Source organism: Triturus cristatus, chromosome 7 (assembly GCF_964204655.1).
Source record: "Triturus cristatus chromosome 7, aTriCri1.1, whole genome shotgun sequence".
NCBI classification, from domain to species: Eukaryota; Metazoa; Chordata; class Amphibia; order Caudata; family Salamandridae; genus Triturus; species Triturus cristatus.
The window spans coordinates 1,075,605,347-1,075,623,288 of record NC_140590.1 but is presented as its reverse complement, the minus strand read 5'-3'; the positions used below and the strand labels follow the sequence as shown (position 1 = coordinate 1,075,623,288).

Genomic DNA, 17,942 nt, shown 5'->3' with positions numbered 1-17,942 from the left:
GAATGATGTGGTAGGAGGAGAGAAAGGAGAATCGAGCATAAGATAAATGCAGGGATGGAGAGATAAAGGGGTGAAGAGCAAGGCAAAGGGAGAGGGAGAAAAAAGATGAGAACAAGCCAGCGAGACATGGATGGGCATGCGGGAGAACATGCAAAATGAGTGGACGTGGTAAAAGGGATAGCGAGGGCCTAAGAGGAAGTTCATTCATTGTGCAGGGGACGGTGAGAGAGTAACAAAGGAAATACATCAAGTTCCTGGGGCAGAGGAGAGAGAAAGCTAAAACAGGAGTATGAAAGTAAAGCATTGGAATCTGCTTAAAAAAACACGAGCAGCTGGCTATTGGGTGAAGAGCAAGGCAAAGAAGACAAGCGGCCGTGCGGCTGTGAATGTGATCGCGCTCGCGATCAAACATCAAAGCGGCCGCAAAAGTGAAAGTATTCGCTGCAAGCGCGGCGCGCGCGCCCGCGCACATGCACTGTAGCTCTAGGCTGGCCTGGTAGCACTTTTTGGAGCCCTCTCAATAAGTCTCGCCAGACCAGCGCATGCGCTGGGTCAGGCGAGACCTAAAAATGAGGTCCTGAAGATGTGTACAGCATTACATGTGGAGCTAAGACTACATTGCATTCATCAGCTAGGGCCTATTGTATCATGGAGAAAGTCAATGGCATGTTGAAATCCAGATTGGCTAAAGTGTGCCCTTCAATATCTCTGAAATGTCCTGAAGCTTTCTTTGCACCTTATGTCAATGAGTCTTACCAGCATTCCTGATCAGAGAACAGAGTTGTATCCCCATGAACCCATCAAGGGACATGAAATGAGACTGCCAGCAGTATCTGCAAATGCACTTGTGAACTTTACAGATGACATGATTCTTGATTACTGCAAAGGACTGGCTAATGTGGTGCATTCTGTGTCTCACCAGGTTGGAGCTGATACTGTCACACCACTTCAGGAGCAGTGCCATGACCTCAGTCCTGGAGTCTGGCTCCTGGTGAAGAAGCATGTTCAGAAACTGTGCCTGGAACCTAGATGGCGTGGACCTTACCAGGTATTACTGATGACAAACAGAGCTGTTTAGTGTGGCGGTCTCCCCAACTGGATACATGCTGCCCACACTTGAAGAGTGGAGGGCCTCCTTGATGATGCAACTGTACCTCTCCCAGAAGTGCCAGCTGAAACTCAAAGGTAGCGGGAGGAGGTTGTTCAAGTTATAGGGGGCCTGCGAGAGCCAGAAACAGAACACGTTCAGTCTGAATGAGGGTCTTGATGAGTCAATTTTTGAGGTTGAGACAGGAGATTCTTGGCCAGTGGTAGTGAGTGAGACCGATTTGGACCCGAACAAAGGGCCTAGCGCTGTGACAAACCGAATGGGAGCCGGAAACAGTTGGCCTCAAAGTCAGGAAAAAGAGAGACTGGGCCTGGCTACAGAGTTTGTACCTCACTATCCCAGAGGACACTGAGGATTCTGGCCTGAGTGAAGGCGAAGACTAAAGATCTGCGCTCCGGAAGATCAAAGAGAGCTAGAGTACACTGTCGGAGGTACTCATCCCCTGAATGGACATACTTTGCTGGAAACGACAGAGAGAGAGAGAGACTTTGGGATTTGGAGAATAACAGTGCAATTCTAGCTGAACCTCCGCGAATTGAGGCTTGTGGCTGAACTGTGCTTTGAACTTACCTTGTCACTGAATAGACTGACATGATTTATCATTGGCCTGAAGTTTAGACTGAAGAAGCATAAGGGTGTCATTCTAGAAGAAACTGAGTTATGGAAGACTCACAAAGTCTTTGTAAATAATTTCAGCATACAATTTATGAACTTTGCACTGTCATCTGCATAAGTAAAAACAAATTGAAGAAATCTAGCTTGCTGCAATTCTTGCTTAACCTCTGATTCTTGCTGACACCTTTCTTCTCTTTTGTCCTAAGCTCCTGATTTAGAGATTTTAACTAGATGACTTTATATTTAGTCTCTGTTAGGAGAAAGAAGCTCAATTTTTTAAGTTTCTTTATGGAACACCTGTATGCCATAATCTGTGTTTATACAATTGTGATTATTGCAATTCAATATATTATTCTGTTGTGCCTTAACCTACTGAGATACTTCAGTTTACCCTTTGTATTTCTGCATTTACTGAACTTCTTTTTGGTCTGCATGTATATGGGGTTGATTGGTACACCAGAATAAACCTTTTTAACCATATTTAGTGATTCCTGGTCCTTATTGTGGAGTCACGCTGACTTCACAAGTTAGAAATGTATTGTTGATGAGATTACATTTCAAGGCCCAGTGCTCTTTCAATGTTATCAGACTGCGAGAGAGGGTGGGGTTGAGAGTTAAGTGGGCTATATCCTTTCCACAAGTGAGCGTGAATGTGCAGGACTCTGCAAAGAGGGTGTTACAGCCTGACATAGGCAACACTTTAGATAGCACATAATAAGGCTGTGATTCATGTCTATTTCTTCCAAAGCACAGAAGTCTCCCAAAACTTTGAAAAGGTCTGCAATTGAGGCATGAGGATGGACAGCCTCCAATATGTGATTACTGAACAGCCCATTGTGTTGTGATAGATGGCAGCAAAGAATGATCCAGAAGGTTCACGAGGTGGACCAGGGCTCCAACATGTTCATAGATAACAATTCATAGACGCAGACCAGCCCAAGTGATATGGCGGTTGGGGCAGATTCATCAAAATATCACAACCACAGAAAGAGAGCTTGCTACACTGCATGACAGCGAGAGAGCAGGAATTCCTGTTCTCTCCCTGCACTGGTGCACTGAGTGCTGCCTAGCGCCAATGCAGGCACTCTTGCACCATGGTCCAAGGGTGCCTGTGTTACAGGCAGGATTGATTTTGTGCATAAAGGGGCGTCTTCCCACGCAAAACCAATATTTAGAGACATTTTCCTCTTTCTATGTGTGCTGCAGAATGCAGCATATGCAAAAAGAAGAAATAATGTTGGGAAGGTGTACCATTTTGACGGATTTCCAGGTTTACTACCCTTAGAACCCCTACCCAAAGGCAGAGTAATGCAAGGCAACGATTAGCGCTACCTTGCGTTACTCTGCATTTACTAAGCCACACACAGCCACAGAAGGTTTTTGCCTGGCCTAGTAATTCTCACTTAAGCTCTTGCATTGTCTTGTGTGACACAAGGGCAAATCAGGGGCTTCGTAAATCTGGCCTGTCATTTTTAACAATGACGGACAAAACTAACAGGCCTGACCTAATTGCAAACTCAAGAATGCAGATATTTATTTCCAACAGAAGAGGGAGTGAAGAGGTCAAGAAAAACAAGAGGTGGATTCATCCTCCTCGAAATATCTTAAAGTAAACAAAAGGAATCCATCCTTCATGGAGTGAAATGAAAGTATCCTTCCAGAGTGTGAGGTGCGTGTCTCTCCTATTGTCCGGGGAAGCACACAGCTTTGTTAAAATAACCCTCACTGTGGCAGTACCTCTGGGGAGTGAGTGACCTTGACGACTGTGTGACTATAGGCGCTCCTCCCCTCCCATGAACAGGCTCATGGGGCATTAGTAGGGTATTAATAATACTAGTTTAAAAGAACCATACCTAATAGGGTATGGTATCCAGTGCATGCTATTTTATATGCACAATATTCCACTAGATTGAGTAGTAAATCACTTTTTTGTTTAGTAATAAGAGTGGTATAGGGATCCTCAAAGGTCCTGATGAGAAGCCAGGTGGGTGACTTCGAAACAAGTCAACGAAGGAGGTGGTAGCCCATTGTAGCATAGAACCTCAGTTTCCCCACTTTTAACAATACCAGCTAGAAGGAACATTAAAATGTATTCTTCCACATAGCCAGGTATTTTTAGCTACTTCACCATTCGCACTTCCGACCCTTCCACTCTCACTTTTGCATCACACATAGTGTTTACTACCTAGTGCTCCCACGTCTCTGCAAGTCGTAGCACGCCCCGTCCCGCAGCAGGGCGGGAAGAACCCGATGATGAAGCATGCCACCAAGGGTCCTTTTGGTGGGTGAGGTTTATTTTAACAAAGCTGTGTGCTTCCCTGGACAATAAGAGAGACACGCAACTCACACTCTGGAAGGAAACCTTCATTTCACTCCATGAAGGGTGGATTCCACATTAAATTCGGACTTGTTGGGTTTGCCTGTGACTGGTAGTGGTGGTGGCATTGTTGTTGATATGGTACTGGTGGTGGTGGTGTTGGTGGTGTTGGTATTGCGCTGGGGGTATTGCTGGTATTACTATTGGTGGCTTTATTTGGCATTCACTGTCACTCAATTTTTCTGTCTCCCTTCAGCTTCCTCCTGGTCCATCTGACTTTTTATGTCTGCACTCTTTCTGTTTCTCTTCCCTATCTCCTGTTATTCGTTATCTCCTTTCAATCACCATTATCTCCTTACCATCCTTCTCTTTTCCTCTCCTTCCACTAGTCACCCTCTCTTTAAGTTCCTCCATTTCACTCTATTCTCTTCTCCCTTTTCCTTCGTCCCCTTCCTTTCTAGCTCTTTACTATGGCTCTTTTTCTTAGTCATTCTCTCAGCCCTCCGCATTTCTACTCACATTTTCTCTTCCCGTATTCAAATCTTCCATCATCTTCACTCGCCGCAACCATGACGCGCCCTCCCTTCCCACCTTGGGGAAGAGTAAACATGAGCCAGGCATCAGGGAGGCTCTGGTAAAATAAGTTCTCAAACTGAGCAAGTGGTCTCTCCAAAAAATGCATAGCAAAAAAAAAAAAGGGGCAACCCTATAATCCTAGGAACCTGGGTCTGTAAATGGGTAATGGAACAGCAGTTCCCACGGGAGAAGTCACAAAGCCTAGACTTTCTAGGCTGGATAAAACATTTATTAATAAACCACTATTCCATTTCGCTCTTCATAAATGCAGCAGGCATAGGCCAAGGCTGAGACCCCAACTCTCTGTGACCTGGTGTCACTTCATTGGATGCACCACGGACAGCTGTGCCAGTGGCTCAACGGGTTACCCCAATATAATTGACAGCGATTTTTATGGGATGAAATTTAGGACACTTTTACCAGTCCGGTCACAGCTTTCTCGTTCTTTTCTGCAATGTGGCAACATTGAATGCCACCTTACAAGTATGAAAAACAATAGTACACAGCTTGCATTTAAACCAGGGGTGGGCAGAACACTCTGCGGAATTCCACAGAGTTATATAAAAACTCTGCAAGATTCCATGGAGTTACGCCAATGGGCGGAAAATATTGCATGTAGTGCAGCAATTTAGAGCCACTAGTTCGATCACCACAGAAAAATCAGTGTGAACTGCACCATGCAGTGCGCAAGAGCACGCAGCCCTTTGAGTTGATTTGGCTGCCACTTGAGTAGAAAATCTACTCGAGCAGCAGCAAATGGACTTATGAAGCAGCCTTCTGACCGCTCACGACCGCCCGCGTTAGAAAATGGCGCCGGGGGAGCCAAATGCTGCCAATTCCGTGGGCAGAATGAAACATTCCGCCTACCCCTTTTTAAAACGTGAAAGCAGAGCATGGTTGGAATAATTAAAATGTTAAATATGTTACTGCATTCGTCCATCCTTGCATCTGAATGTCTGTAATGGCATCTGTGTGTTGGCAGGGGACCTTCCTCCGTGTAAATGAGTATCTTTTAAGTGAGTGTGTTGTTATTACTATTATTATGAACGCCTCTTTAGGTTTTGTTTGTCCAACTATGGACTGTACATAGGTCCAACCTTTAAGGGTAGACCGGAGTGTCGGTACATTGGTTGGTCTATGTGCCTGGTTGTCTCGGAGCGTTTTCATGGCCTACATAACTGTGCATTTATGTGAGAGTGTGCGTGCTGTTTGCCTCTGAGTGAATGTATTACAGAAACCTTTGCAATGTGTAAATCATCTGATTTGTGGGGTTTGGAGTGGAGTTAATGCACGGGTTCAGTGTTTCATAAAAAGCCCGAGCCCTCCCAATAGAATGCAGCCTTAGCGTGTGGTGATATGTGAAAGATGGTGTTATTGAAAGAAATTTGTGTATGGGGAAGAAATTCTCTGTTCTGACAAAAAAACAGGTCTGAGAATGTGAACTTTTTGAATATGCATAGATGGGGTGACGTGTGTTCCCAGTTGGGCATGTGACAAGACGTGTGCTCCCTGGTGGGCACGTGACAAGGCACAAAACAGAGGCAGGCAGAGAAGAAACGGCACAGCCTGGTCTGTGAGCATGTGACGCTCCATCATATGAGGCTCCTCACAGGGTAAAAATACCACTTCTGCGAGACCTCTCTCTAGATTACATTTGGAAGCACATAAGAAAGCTCTGTTGTGCACCACATTCTAATGCCACAGTCATGCACGCTTTGGGGCGACTTTGATGAGACTATGTGGAGTAATGTTGAATCTTAGTAGTGTAAAAACTGGAGGCACCTAACTGAAGAGCCCCAATTAAGAAGAAACTGCCCTTGGGTTGCTTGTGTTCTGGTTAAGGAAGGACCTGGCCTGGCAGTTTGAGCTAGACTGTTCCTATTGAAGCAGGGTAAAGACTGATTTGTATATGGTTAGAGTATACCCAGGCATGAGTTTCATCCTCACTGTGCCACTGGAACCAAGCTACACCCAACCAAAAGCCCCAATCAGGATGAATCCAGTCTTGGGTTGCTTGTGTTCTGGGTCACGGAGGGCCTGGCCTCACAGTTCAGGCTGGACCTAGTGGAACCGTGTTAACACTGATTTGTATATGGCGGGGTCCATACTGAGGTGGTATGGTGGGCAAAAGAGCAATGGGTTGGAATGAATCCCCGAACAATTGCCAGTGGTTAGATAAATTGCAAGCATTCCTCTCGTCACCTTTTGTGTGTTTGATTACTGCCCTAAGTGGCAAAGATATGCTCAGACTTTGGTCCCAGGGTCACTGTGCCACTGGAGGGAAGCTACACCCGATAGGAGAGCCCCCATCAGGGTGAAGCTGGTCTTGGGTTGCCTCTGTTCTGGTTCGGAGGGCCTGGCCTGGCAGTTTGGCCTTGACTGTTCCTACTGGAGCAGGCTAAAGATTGGTTTACATATGTCCAGTTTTAAAGTGAGGTGGCATGGTGGGCAAAAGAACAATGGATTGGAATGCTACCCCAAGTGATTGCCACTGATTCGACAAATTGCATTCATCCCTCCGGTCACCTTTCGTGTGTTTAATATAGATTACATCATGCTTTGGTGGTAGGTCATACACACCATTGCCCTAATCTAGTCTATGGAGCTTCAAGCATTGACTTTAGTCTACTTCACACAAGAAAACATTTTGCCTGCAGATTGCTCTACACAAAGCCGGACATGCCAAGGGGAGGTGCTCTCCTAGTGAGTCTTGACAAGTAAATTCATACCCCCCCCCCCTTAAGTCGTTACACTGACTCAGAGCCAACAAATAGATACATTTCAAATTATTGTGCTTTGTACATCAGGCTTAGTATCTTTCGGTCCCTACCTTCTTATGTGACAAATGCTGACACCACTGTCCTGGTCATGTTGTTTGCTCTTCCTCTCATCTTGAACTACTAGTTCCATTGTCCAAGCGTACAAGAGTGAGCAGCAGGCCCTTAAAAATGTCCACACCTCCAAGACTTGGAACTCTCTGCATGCATGGATTACTGAAATCCAAGTTCACTGAAATGAACCATCTGAAGATGGGTGAGGCATGGAAGACTTGGCATATCTCCACAAAATTGCCAATGGATTACTGATGAACTAGCACCAGAATATAAGGGCAGATCTCTGCCCTTTATAACTGCAAGTGTGTGGCAGCATGGTGGAGCAGTACTCAAAAGATTCACTGAGTGGAATTGTTAGCACTGTGTCTGAAATCTGCCGCTTGAGACCAGCATGCTCAAGATCAGTAGCTGCAGCTTCTGGGAGTGCTACAGCCTTTTCTAGCAAATGCACATATAAATGCCACTAAGAACACAGAAAACATGGCTCGGTTCTGGGTGACTTCAGTTTGTGCAGATGTAGAGGGTCAACAGTGGAAATAGTGCCTTAGAGACGCAGTGGAGGAGGTGCAGTGGTGATATGGGTGCTGCTTCCTGGAAGGCCACTGTGCAAGGGTGAACAGTTGGAGGATGAGAAAGGGGGCCAGTAGGGGAAAAGCCAGCATTAGCTGGAGCGTCGAGGCAGTATGCCATCCACCGCAATCTACAGGCCCAGTATTTCAAGTGGAGTAGCAGAGTCTGGGGGTGAGGGTGCCCACCAAGAGATAATTGTCAGACTGATACCTCTCTGGACTACACCTTCCCCAGCACTGCCCCCTGCAGTGATCCTCATAATTACATGCCAGGATAGATGCACCAAAAAGGCCTCATAAAGTTGGCTCACAAGTTGAAGATGTCTTAAAGGCAACATCAGGCTGGTAATCCTACCACCAAGCCACAATCCTCTCAAGCTTCCAAAGCATCTACAATGGTTGTATCTACTGTGCAATTTCCACCAAACATGAAGTCCTAAAATTGGCAAATATGTTGTAATGTTCAACTGGCAAAACACTTGAATAAATTCTATTTGAGGCATTCATTTGCAAGCTATTAATAGACCTATATTTGATAACTGCCACCCTCACCTTACCTATAGTATTTTCTAAAAGAATGCACATTTTCAGCTCATTCCCTCTGAACATACTTACTTATTTGCTTGCTACCAGTCCTGTGGTATGGGAAATCAAATAAAACTCTCCAGCCATCTCTGTCCTGGGCTGTTCTTTCAATCTGACTCCAGGTGTTACCCATCTCTTTGCAGTCAGCCTCAAAGCCTCGGTGCCAGGTGCTTTTTGGCCTTCCTATTTTCCGTTTCACTTGTGTGTTCCACGTCAGGTTTGCCTGGTGGTTTTTGATGCGGGCTTGCGGAGGGTGTGACCTATGCATCCCCAGCATCTTTCCATGATTTCTTCATGAGCAGTGAGTTGGAAAGTCTGCTGCCATAGGTTGTTGTTGCTGATGGTGCTTGGCCAGTAGAAGTGGAGAATTTTCCTCAGACAGGTGTTGATGAAGCTCAGGACTTCCGAATACAGTCCAGTGAAAATAGAAGCTGGGCTGGCGTGTGGTCGTTGTGTAGGAATCGGTGGTCAACCTAATGGATGATTAAACTACTATGGGATTAAGTGTGTGGCACCGAGCGATGCGTTTGGAAGGACAGTCTAGGAGGAGTCTAGACTGTCAAGCGGCACTCTATGTGACTCAAGTAGGTTATTGTGCCACAAAGACGTATGATTGATACTTGTTGTACCAGCCCCATAGAAATTAAGAGGCCACTTACAATGAGGGCCATAGGGAAAATCCAATGCTTATATATTATACTTATGATATATTGAAATGTTGGCACTTATATAATTCATGTGGCAGAAATGAGGTATAAACAAAGGCCTGTTTGCAGTCCGAAGGCTTGTTTGCTGAAGGCTCTCTGACTCCCAAAGGTAGCTGAATAACTCAAGTCCTAAATGAACCTTCTGTCAGGTAATTGTGTTTACATTTCAAACATGTCACCAAAGTACACATTGGTTAACCACTTTTGAGAATGTTCTTCAAATGGAGAGAGAGAATTGAAAGCCAGAAGCCGCGCCCTGGGTACTGTTTCTGCTGTAGGGGGAGCTTTCTATTTACATTCAGTTATATAATGCAGCAGCTGAACTGCTTCCAAGAGTTTTGGGAATAGTAGGTGATGTTATTATGCAATGTAATGTTATTCGACTTTCCAATGTCAGAATAATGCTAGGCTAAGGTAGGCTCGCCAGGATTTTTTTACATTTTTAACAGAGTTTTATATAGCGCAAACTTGACCCGGTATCGGTTACTAGAGCCTTTTACATGAAATGAAAGTGGGCTAGAGAGAGAGTGGCAGAGAAACGAAGAGAGAAAATAAAGCCTTGTTGAAAAATCGCTCCATTTCCACACGGATCAACCCACCTATTAATAAGATGTAAAGATTTTTCCAAAGATACTGTGTGCAACAATAACTACATAATCCGACTGAGCAGCACAGTCAATACTAAGTTAGTATCACTCCGACAGATTGGGCAGGGGCAGGAGGGACTCATTTTAAAAAGCTGTGCAATCACTTGGCACCTGTGCAGGCCTGCACCCCCCCCCCCCCCTCACCCCCCGCCACCACCACAGTTGATATCTGGCAGCCATGTATGCCTGCCCACGGAGTTCTTTCTGTGTGAGCTGTTTGTGTCTGCGATCAGATGACTCGATTGAAATGAATCAAAACAACAACAGGATTAGTCAACATAAAGGGCTGAGAACACGAGGCTGGCACATTCTCACAACCACACTGGCTCCCTGTCCTGTCCACACCCACCCGCCGCATAGCTGGCATTGTTCTGCAAGCGCGGCGCGAGCCCAACACGCTGGTCAAACGAGGGGCAGGGAATCCCGACCCCGCCTCACCGCACCAAGCCCTGCCGGTCACAGGACTTACTGGACTGGCCCGGGCCTGCCTGTCTGGACGTAGCCAGTTCGATTTCGTCTCTCTGTTGTCTCTTTGCTACTTTAAGCCAGTATAATAGCACCGCTGTCTTCCGCTTGTATTTACAGTAAAACATTGTTATGAAATATGATCTAGGCAGAGGGCAGTGCTCATTGGGTGATGTCACTACTAGCGTGATCCACAGTCTGGAAAGTAAGGTCTGTCAGGCAGTACTTACCTGAGTGAGGTCAGTGTGGTGTTGTCGGACATGTTGCGTCGTTTGTGTCTTTTGTGTGGTTGTGAGGAGTTAAGTATGTGCTGTTGAAGAATTTCATGAGTAATGAGGTTATATTGTGCCATGTTATAAGGTTTGTGCAGCAAAATATCCACCATTTACAGAGGCTCCCTAGTTTAGGAGAACCATGTGAAACTCCAATTTGCAGTCACAGAATGGTGTATTGTCGTGGTGTGTAGTATCTGTGGTAGGTTTGAGATTGTGATCAAAGTTCCTTAGCGTACTGTTGATTATAGGGATAGATGTGATGTAACCGTGTGATGCAAGAGCTTCAGGTGTGGCTAGAAGACTTTAAAAAAGCAAAATTATTGAGACTCTCCTAAAACTCAATGAGATCTCTTGCATCTTTGAGGAAAAAAACACGACTTTTCATGAATGTTTAAGCAAAGCATTTCAATGACAAACAGGAACTCAATATTTCAATTCTGTTTAAATTATTGAATTACATTTAAATGTTTACAGTTTTTGTTTCCCTTGGTGAATCAACTGGGCTACTTAGCACACCGCGAATATGACTCTTTATTACGGGAGTCATTACATCGCGTGCCTTCACAACGCGGTTGTTACAACGACCGCGTTGTTACCTCGCAATGCCATTACTACGCAAGTCATTACATCGATTTACAGTAGATGGCGCCGTTACATTAGGAATGTAAAATTTACTATTCCAACTCCAGCCTACGCAACAGTAGGGAAAATGTTGGAATAGTAAACTATACTATTTCTTATGTTAGAGCGCTATCTACTGCAAGTCGATGTAATGACTTGCTTAGTAATGGCATTGCGTGGTAACAACGCAGTCGTTGTAACAACCACGTTGTAATGGCATCGCGGTCTAATGACCACGATGTAAAGGTTGTGTCCCGCACACTGCGCCTCTTTCATGCACGAGTACAGTAACAAGATGGCAAAGGTGATCAATAACTATTTGATAAGAGTTGGGAACTACATTCCCTTCCCAGTGGTGCTGAAGCAATTTTCAGAGAGGGGGTGTTATGTCTCTGAGGTCATGGGGATTGTGAAAAATCCAAGCATCACACTAACAATAAGTGTATAAAATGTGCCACACTTTCAGCAAGAAAGTGGTATGGTGTGGTGTGTAGCCGGTGGTGCATTTTGGAAAACACTGCAGCAAATATTTTACTAAGGCATGGTGTGGTAGCACATTGTCATTTACAAACAGCACATTTTCCACTGAAATTGCCATGAAATTGCACAGACATTTAATTTTACTAATAAAACTTTACAGTGATCAAATGATAATGTGTGGGAACTAGGTTTTACTGACTATTTGTCATTTGTGCGTTTCCAAGTAAAGTGCCTTGATCTGTTGTGATTCTATTAAAATATGTATTTTCATCACACTTCAGAATAAGAAAAGAAAGTGCTTCATTTGTGCCTTCTTAACTGCGGATACATTTTGAAATATTTGTACAGGTAAGAATTTGTTTTCTTAGAAAAGAATAACACCTGCCAGCCTTTCCTTTCACACTCAGCAGGGTTGTCCGATGATTTACATTACATAAGCCTCTCACTTTTCACTCAGAGAAAGAAAACACAAATCTCCAGGTTAAAAGAATAACCAGCAATTTGTCAGAAGACAAAACCTGATATTTGACCTCTGTGACAAAATGAAACTAAAACTAAAAGGTATCTGTATTGCTCATTCACCTTCTGAACTTCAGCATGGTTATTTAGAGGGTGCTACAGCACAACCCAGACCTCATACTTCCAGGGCCTATGTATATTTCATGTGCAGGCTTTTTTGTAACTTTTGATCTGTCTGAGCTAGAAGAAGAGATGTTTTTGTATTGACATCTGTAAATTATCCCACGGATGGAGCAATGGCAGCAAATCCATAATTAATAGGACACTAATTTGGTTTCAGAATCACATACCTGTTCCCCTATGTATAGTATATTGTATAGTGTTTTTTCACTGCGTGTTGTAGTGTGCTAAGGTGAAGTATACTGGGGTTAAGTGGCTGTGGTCCAAGATGATATGAGATGGGGCAGTCTTTTCTGGTACACAATGATTGACAGAAGGCAATGTGGTACGATAGGGCTTGCTGACTTTCTATCACTATGTTACCAAGATGAAATAGATGTTAATCATGAGTATTGTGTGCTCTCATGCTGAAATGTTGTCTATCACTTTGGAGTGTTGAATTAGAGTCATTCCCCCAGAAGAGTGTTTCTTCTGTCATCTGCTGGTTGCATGAGCATGACAAGAGTGTGTGATTGGTCAAAGGGATGTGTAGGAATGTACCGCTACAGTTGTGTCAGGACTACTGAGAACACAATTGTACAGTCAGCATGAAGGCAGACTGGAGGCAGCTCTCAGCCAAGGGCTTCTGTAGAAAGAGTCCTAGACTGTTGTCCTTTGCACTGTCCAGGAGGCGCAGGCATCCCAGATCCTTTGTCTTGACACTAACTTGAACCTCTCTGCATGGGTTCGTAAACAAGGTGGACAATAGATCTCAAAACATGTACGGTCTCATTTAGCATTGGAGGAACCGCGGCCCCTGCCATTAACCAGGGTAGGGGTGGGGTGAAACAGACTATAATGAACATTCAAACATCTTTTGCTTTGCTCATTTCTGCCCCTCACTGCATTTTTGCATTTCCTCATCCCTTTCTCTAAGATTTGCCCTGGGCATCACACTTCTCCTGTAGCCATTTGTGTACTGTCCACGTGACAGCTTGTGTAGCCCACCAGAATGAAGCGTGCAGTGGCCTGGCATGGAAGTGAAGGGTTTCCTACTTACAGTCCAGTATTGACGCAGCCCAGGATCTCTTTGTACAAGTCCTCATTCTTCTTGTAGTCATCCAGCAGCGAGAGGGCCTTCTTGTAATCCGCGCAGTAAACCCGATAGACCAGCTCCATGTCGTGGCTGTACGTCACAAATAGGTTACCTGGGAGATTGGACAACAGTTAGCATCTGCACGTCAGTCAAAAAGACTGTGGTGGCATGTGGAAAGGGGACAAAACTTTGGAGAAGGGGCTCGTTAAAGGATCAAGTTAGTGTTTCACATTGTCACCAGCATAATTTCTTATGGTCGACCCACACAGGAGGTCCCTCTCGTTTGCTGCTCACCTGATGATTGTTTTTGGAGTAAAAAGATGATCTTGGTGTAGTTACATGAGACCATGTCCCTCTGTCAGTAACCACGATCAGCCATGATGCCCTTGCCGGAAGCCTCAGGAGACTGTGCCATCATACAGTGGCACAGTACTGCTCAGCTGCAAAGCTTTGTTCTGGGCAGGCCCATGCGCATTGCCTTCGCACCGCTAATGGAGACTAAAATGTAGCCTCAAATAATCGCCTCAATCACAGAGGTAGTAGAAAGAAAGTGCAAACAAAGAAAACAGGCAATGAAAATGACAGGGGGCTTTAAATTAGCCAGGAAGTTGGACATAGGGGTGCGGGAAGGCAGGGCCGGCTTTACAGCTGGTGGCGCCCGATGCAACAATAATGCTTGGCGCTCCCACACTCACTTACCGCCTCCTCAGATTCTGTCACTACCACCGGGCAAAAGTGTACCTCATTTCTCCAATTATAAGTTATTGCTAAACACAGCGCCCCCCGCTCTTAAGGTCAGCGCCCCCTCCACAGGGTAGCGCCCAGTGCGGGCGCACCAGCCGCACTACCGTAAAGCCGGCCCTGCGGGAAGGCCTGGAAACCCATGGGTAGAGGAAACTACAGGTAGAGATGAAGTGGTGAAGAAGGAAAACATAGGCTGTAGGGAGAGAGAAAGCAGAACCTTGGGTTTAAAGCAGGGAATTAAGAACAAGGAGAGAAATGTGGGGACGATGTGAGCAAAGAGTCAGTGAAATGGGATTAATTGGGAATTAAAACAGGTGATGTAGTGAGAGAAGGACATGCTATGGTGATTGGAAATGAAAACAAGCCTACAAGGAAGGGAAATACATCAAAATCTGTCCGAGAGAAGAGAGGAGGCTTAGAGGGGCAGCCAGGGAGTAAAGAAGATCAGGGAGGACAACAGAGACTGGAGACTGAGTGAGCGGCAGCGCCTGTATAGGACTCAGAACAAAATGGTAAGTCTAAAGTTCAGACTGAAATAAAATACTTTTTTTTTTTTTCTATTTCTATGCGTTATGCTCTAGATTTTTTGATGCAGCCACACCTGATAAAGGGAGATTTTTGGGAGAACAGCCTGCTAGGTGTTGTTCCAGCCCTCTGGCATGTATTAAGTGCTAGAACATTTCCTCTATACGTTTCAGAAATTGGGCACCAGGCAGAACCTATAAAATGAATGCCCCTTTGGCCCCGGCCCAAAAATGCATTACCAGTACCACTTATTCAGATCAAGGAAAAGGACGCAGCCAAAACATTAAGCCTCTCTGAAAGGCCCTTTAGGTCATCAAAGGGCTCTGCCTATCTTCTTTACCCACTGCTGCTGCACGACCCAGCTGCCGTCTGCCCAGGGCACCTCACTCCATGCCATCACAAAAGCTGTTTTCATCCTGAACATTTTACCGCCAAATCACTGAACTGGGGTGTATGAGTCTGAGTAGTTCAGTAGACGCAAGCCAAGACTACAACACCCAGAAGGCATTCAGCGGACACACATAAGCCCAGGACTGGAAACCTTGTCTGCAATGACATGGAGTGAGGTGGTCAGCCCAGTCCAGGAAAGCTCACAGTTCAACGCACCAATCAAGCAGAGCTGGTCCTGCTCTTGACTGTCAGACTGCCTCAGCTCCTCCAGAAACGCCTGGGACACCCTAAGAATTTCATCTGTGTTTGACAGGAGCTCGTCCACAGCAACAGCCGGAATCTGTAAATATGAACAAAAGAGACTCTGAACACAATTGCACTGCTGCCAAGACGACTTCCATGTCAGAGTATTGTGTTGCAGTCATGGAACACCCATTGTGAAGGGATGGGCTACTAGTTGTGTGAGGTTTACCCCACCTGGTAATTACCAAATATTTTACAAATGGCTCATTTTAAACTAAACTAGGCGCAAGAGTCTTCTTTTTGCTCGCTGCTAAGGAATGGGATTAAATACCACCTTCTAGAAGAGTGATTCCTTCACTCTCATTGTTTAGGAAAACACTAAAAACTGTACTTTTTTCTACTCAATGGTGAGGTGCGAGCTGTAGCCCCACGAGACCTTCGGGTGTAAGTGCACTCTATGAAACAGAATAACATAAAGTCTGCATTCCCAAACAAATTTCGTCAGAACAAACCTTCTGAGAATTGTCGCGAAATAGACCCTGTAAATAACAGCACATGCCGATTAATAATACAGTAAGCACAAAATCATCAGGTCATGCCCCATTTTGTGTAAAGCTCAGACAAGGTGTTATTTATCGCACCTGACAAATTTAGAACCCTGTGGTGTGGGATTTTATTATGTGCTATAATAATCGCATAACACATTGAGATAATCCTAATCAAAACCTTGCTAACTCATTCTAAACAGATTAAATTTTACCAAGCAACGCTCAACTTTAAAAGTAGGCCTGGGCGGAGTTCTTGGAGTTCTGCGTACTGACCCAAAAACTCCACCACGCTATGTGGAATTCCACAAGCAGCAGAGTGCATTAAGTCGCACTGTTCGTAATGATTTTTAGCGCCAGGTGTTTGTCCAGCACTGGAAAATCAGAAAAAGAGGGCGCAGCTTCTTTTTGCTGCTTGAGTAGATGTTCTACTTGAGTGGCAGCTTCCTCAACGTGAACAGAAGGTTTCTCAACGCGAGCGGTAGCGACCATCCGCGACCACCCGAGTTGAGAAACTCGCTGGGAGGTGGTCTGGAGTAGGACTTTCCTCGCTTACGCTCGCCAATTTAACATTGGCGAGTGCGAGCAAGGAAAAAAATTCACTCTGCTATGCGGGGTGGAGTTTTTGGGATCTTCACGTGCTACACGGAGTGTGGAGTGGGAAAAACTCTGCAAACTCCGTAAACTGAGAGGTATTTCACGGCCAGGCCTATTTAAAAGAATACCTCTAAATTAATCAACAGCATAGACCTAGAGGAATAGATTTAGAGAACCTTATTTGGAACAAACACACGCTTATCATACTGGCCATGCATGAAGCTTGATAATGTCACATATGCAGGACAAAGTCGGATTTTAATCTGGTTGTTATTGCTATTGTATAGTTTGACTAACTGAACCAGCAACAGTTCCACAGTGATGGAAACTCTGAAGTTATTGGATGGCATCAATACGTCACACAATACAATTATTAATGCCTCCTGCAGTAAAGTAATATTCTGGCTATCAATATGTTTTACTAAAAATATAATACCAACGCCTCTATCACCCGGAAACCTTGTAGCCAAAATGTATATGCTGCATTCCCAATTATACGTTTTTAAAATATAATAATCATATGTGGAACAAACGTCTTTCACATCAAGAATTGCGCACACTAGTAACACTGCTGATAAGTTGACGAAGAATTAATATGACAAAAGTTGAGCTGGACGTTTTGGGAGTGCTGAGCTCTGTGCACAAGGGCTGGGCTGAGGAGCCTGGTGAAAGACCTTTTGTAAGGAGGAGACGTTTTTCAAGTTCATCGGAGATGGAGATATAAATGGAATCAAGGAATGGCTGTAAATCAATTTTCGCTTTAGTTTTGCTATTTTATCAAGGAAAACAATTTAAATGGTCTTGCACAGTGTTTGTCAGGAAGGGACTGTAGTCTTACAAGACTCAGCATTAAATATGAGCTTTATAATGGCGACAGTTTCTTTGGATGCGTTTTTTGCCCGTAAGGTTTAAATAAAAAGGTATGTGGTGCATGTTTGAGGGATACATTTATGATAGTCTTTTACTATACATCTCTTTAGACTCGGGCAAACATTTTTTCTCCACGATCTTCCTATAGCTTTACATTTCCTGTTAACAGTCAAAAGCTCATTGGACAACCAGGAGGAGAGAGGAAGGCTTTGATTGGACCACCGAGTTCCAAAGCAGAGGACAGACAGTCATAAAAGGATTCTCCTGCTGCTGTAATTCCAACCAAATCATTATAGATCAAGGGTGCACCAGGACCTAACATGGAAGAAAAATCAGGCAGAACCTCTAGAAAAGAGGGTTGAGCATCCCTGAACCAGATCAACCAGAATTCCTGGTCTACCAGATGTTCGGTAATTAGCTAGAAAATGGAAAACATACAGAGTACTTTGGGCCATAGTATAAAAATAAGTGGGTTTGTTGTGATAAAATAATTTTTAGCAAGAAGTGACAGATCA

General features: G+C 44.6%; 1 protein-coding gene across 3 annotated transcripts in view; it reads right to left on the bottom strand.

Moving 5' to 3' along the window:
• ARHGEF37 (Rho guanine nucleotide exchange factor 37) overlaps positions 1–17,942 on the bottom strand; it is a 246,029-nt gene that overhangs the window by 98,670 nt on the left and 129,417 nt on the right. For all 3 annotated transcript variants that reach the window (XM_085618185.1, XM_085618184.1, XM_085618186.1), the window contains exons 3-4: positions 15,389–15,512; positions 13,478–13,625 (exon numbers count right to left, since the gene is read on the bottom strand). In XM_085618185.1, the coding sequence (XP_085474311.1) occupies positions 13,478–13,625; positions 15,389–15,512 (272 nt within the window). The remainder of the gene's footprint in view (positions 1–13,477; positions 13,626–15,388; positions 15,513–17,942) is intronic.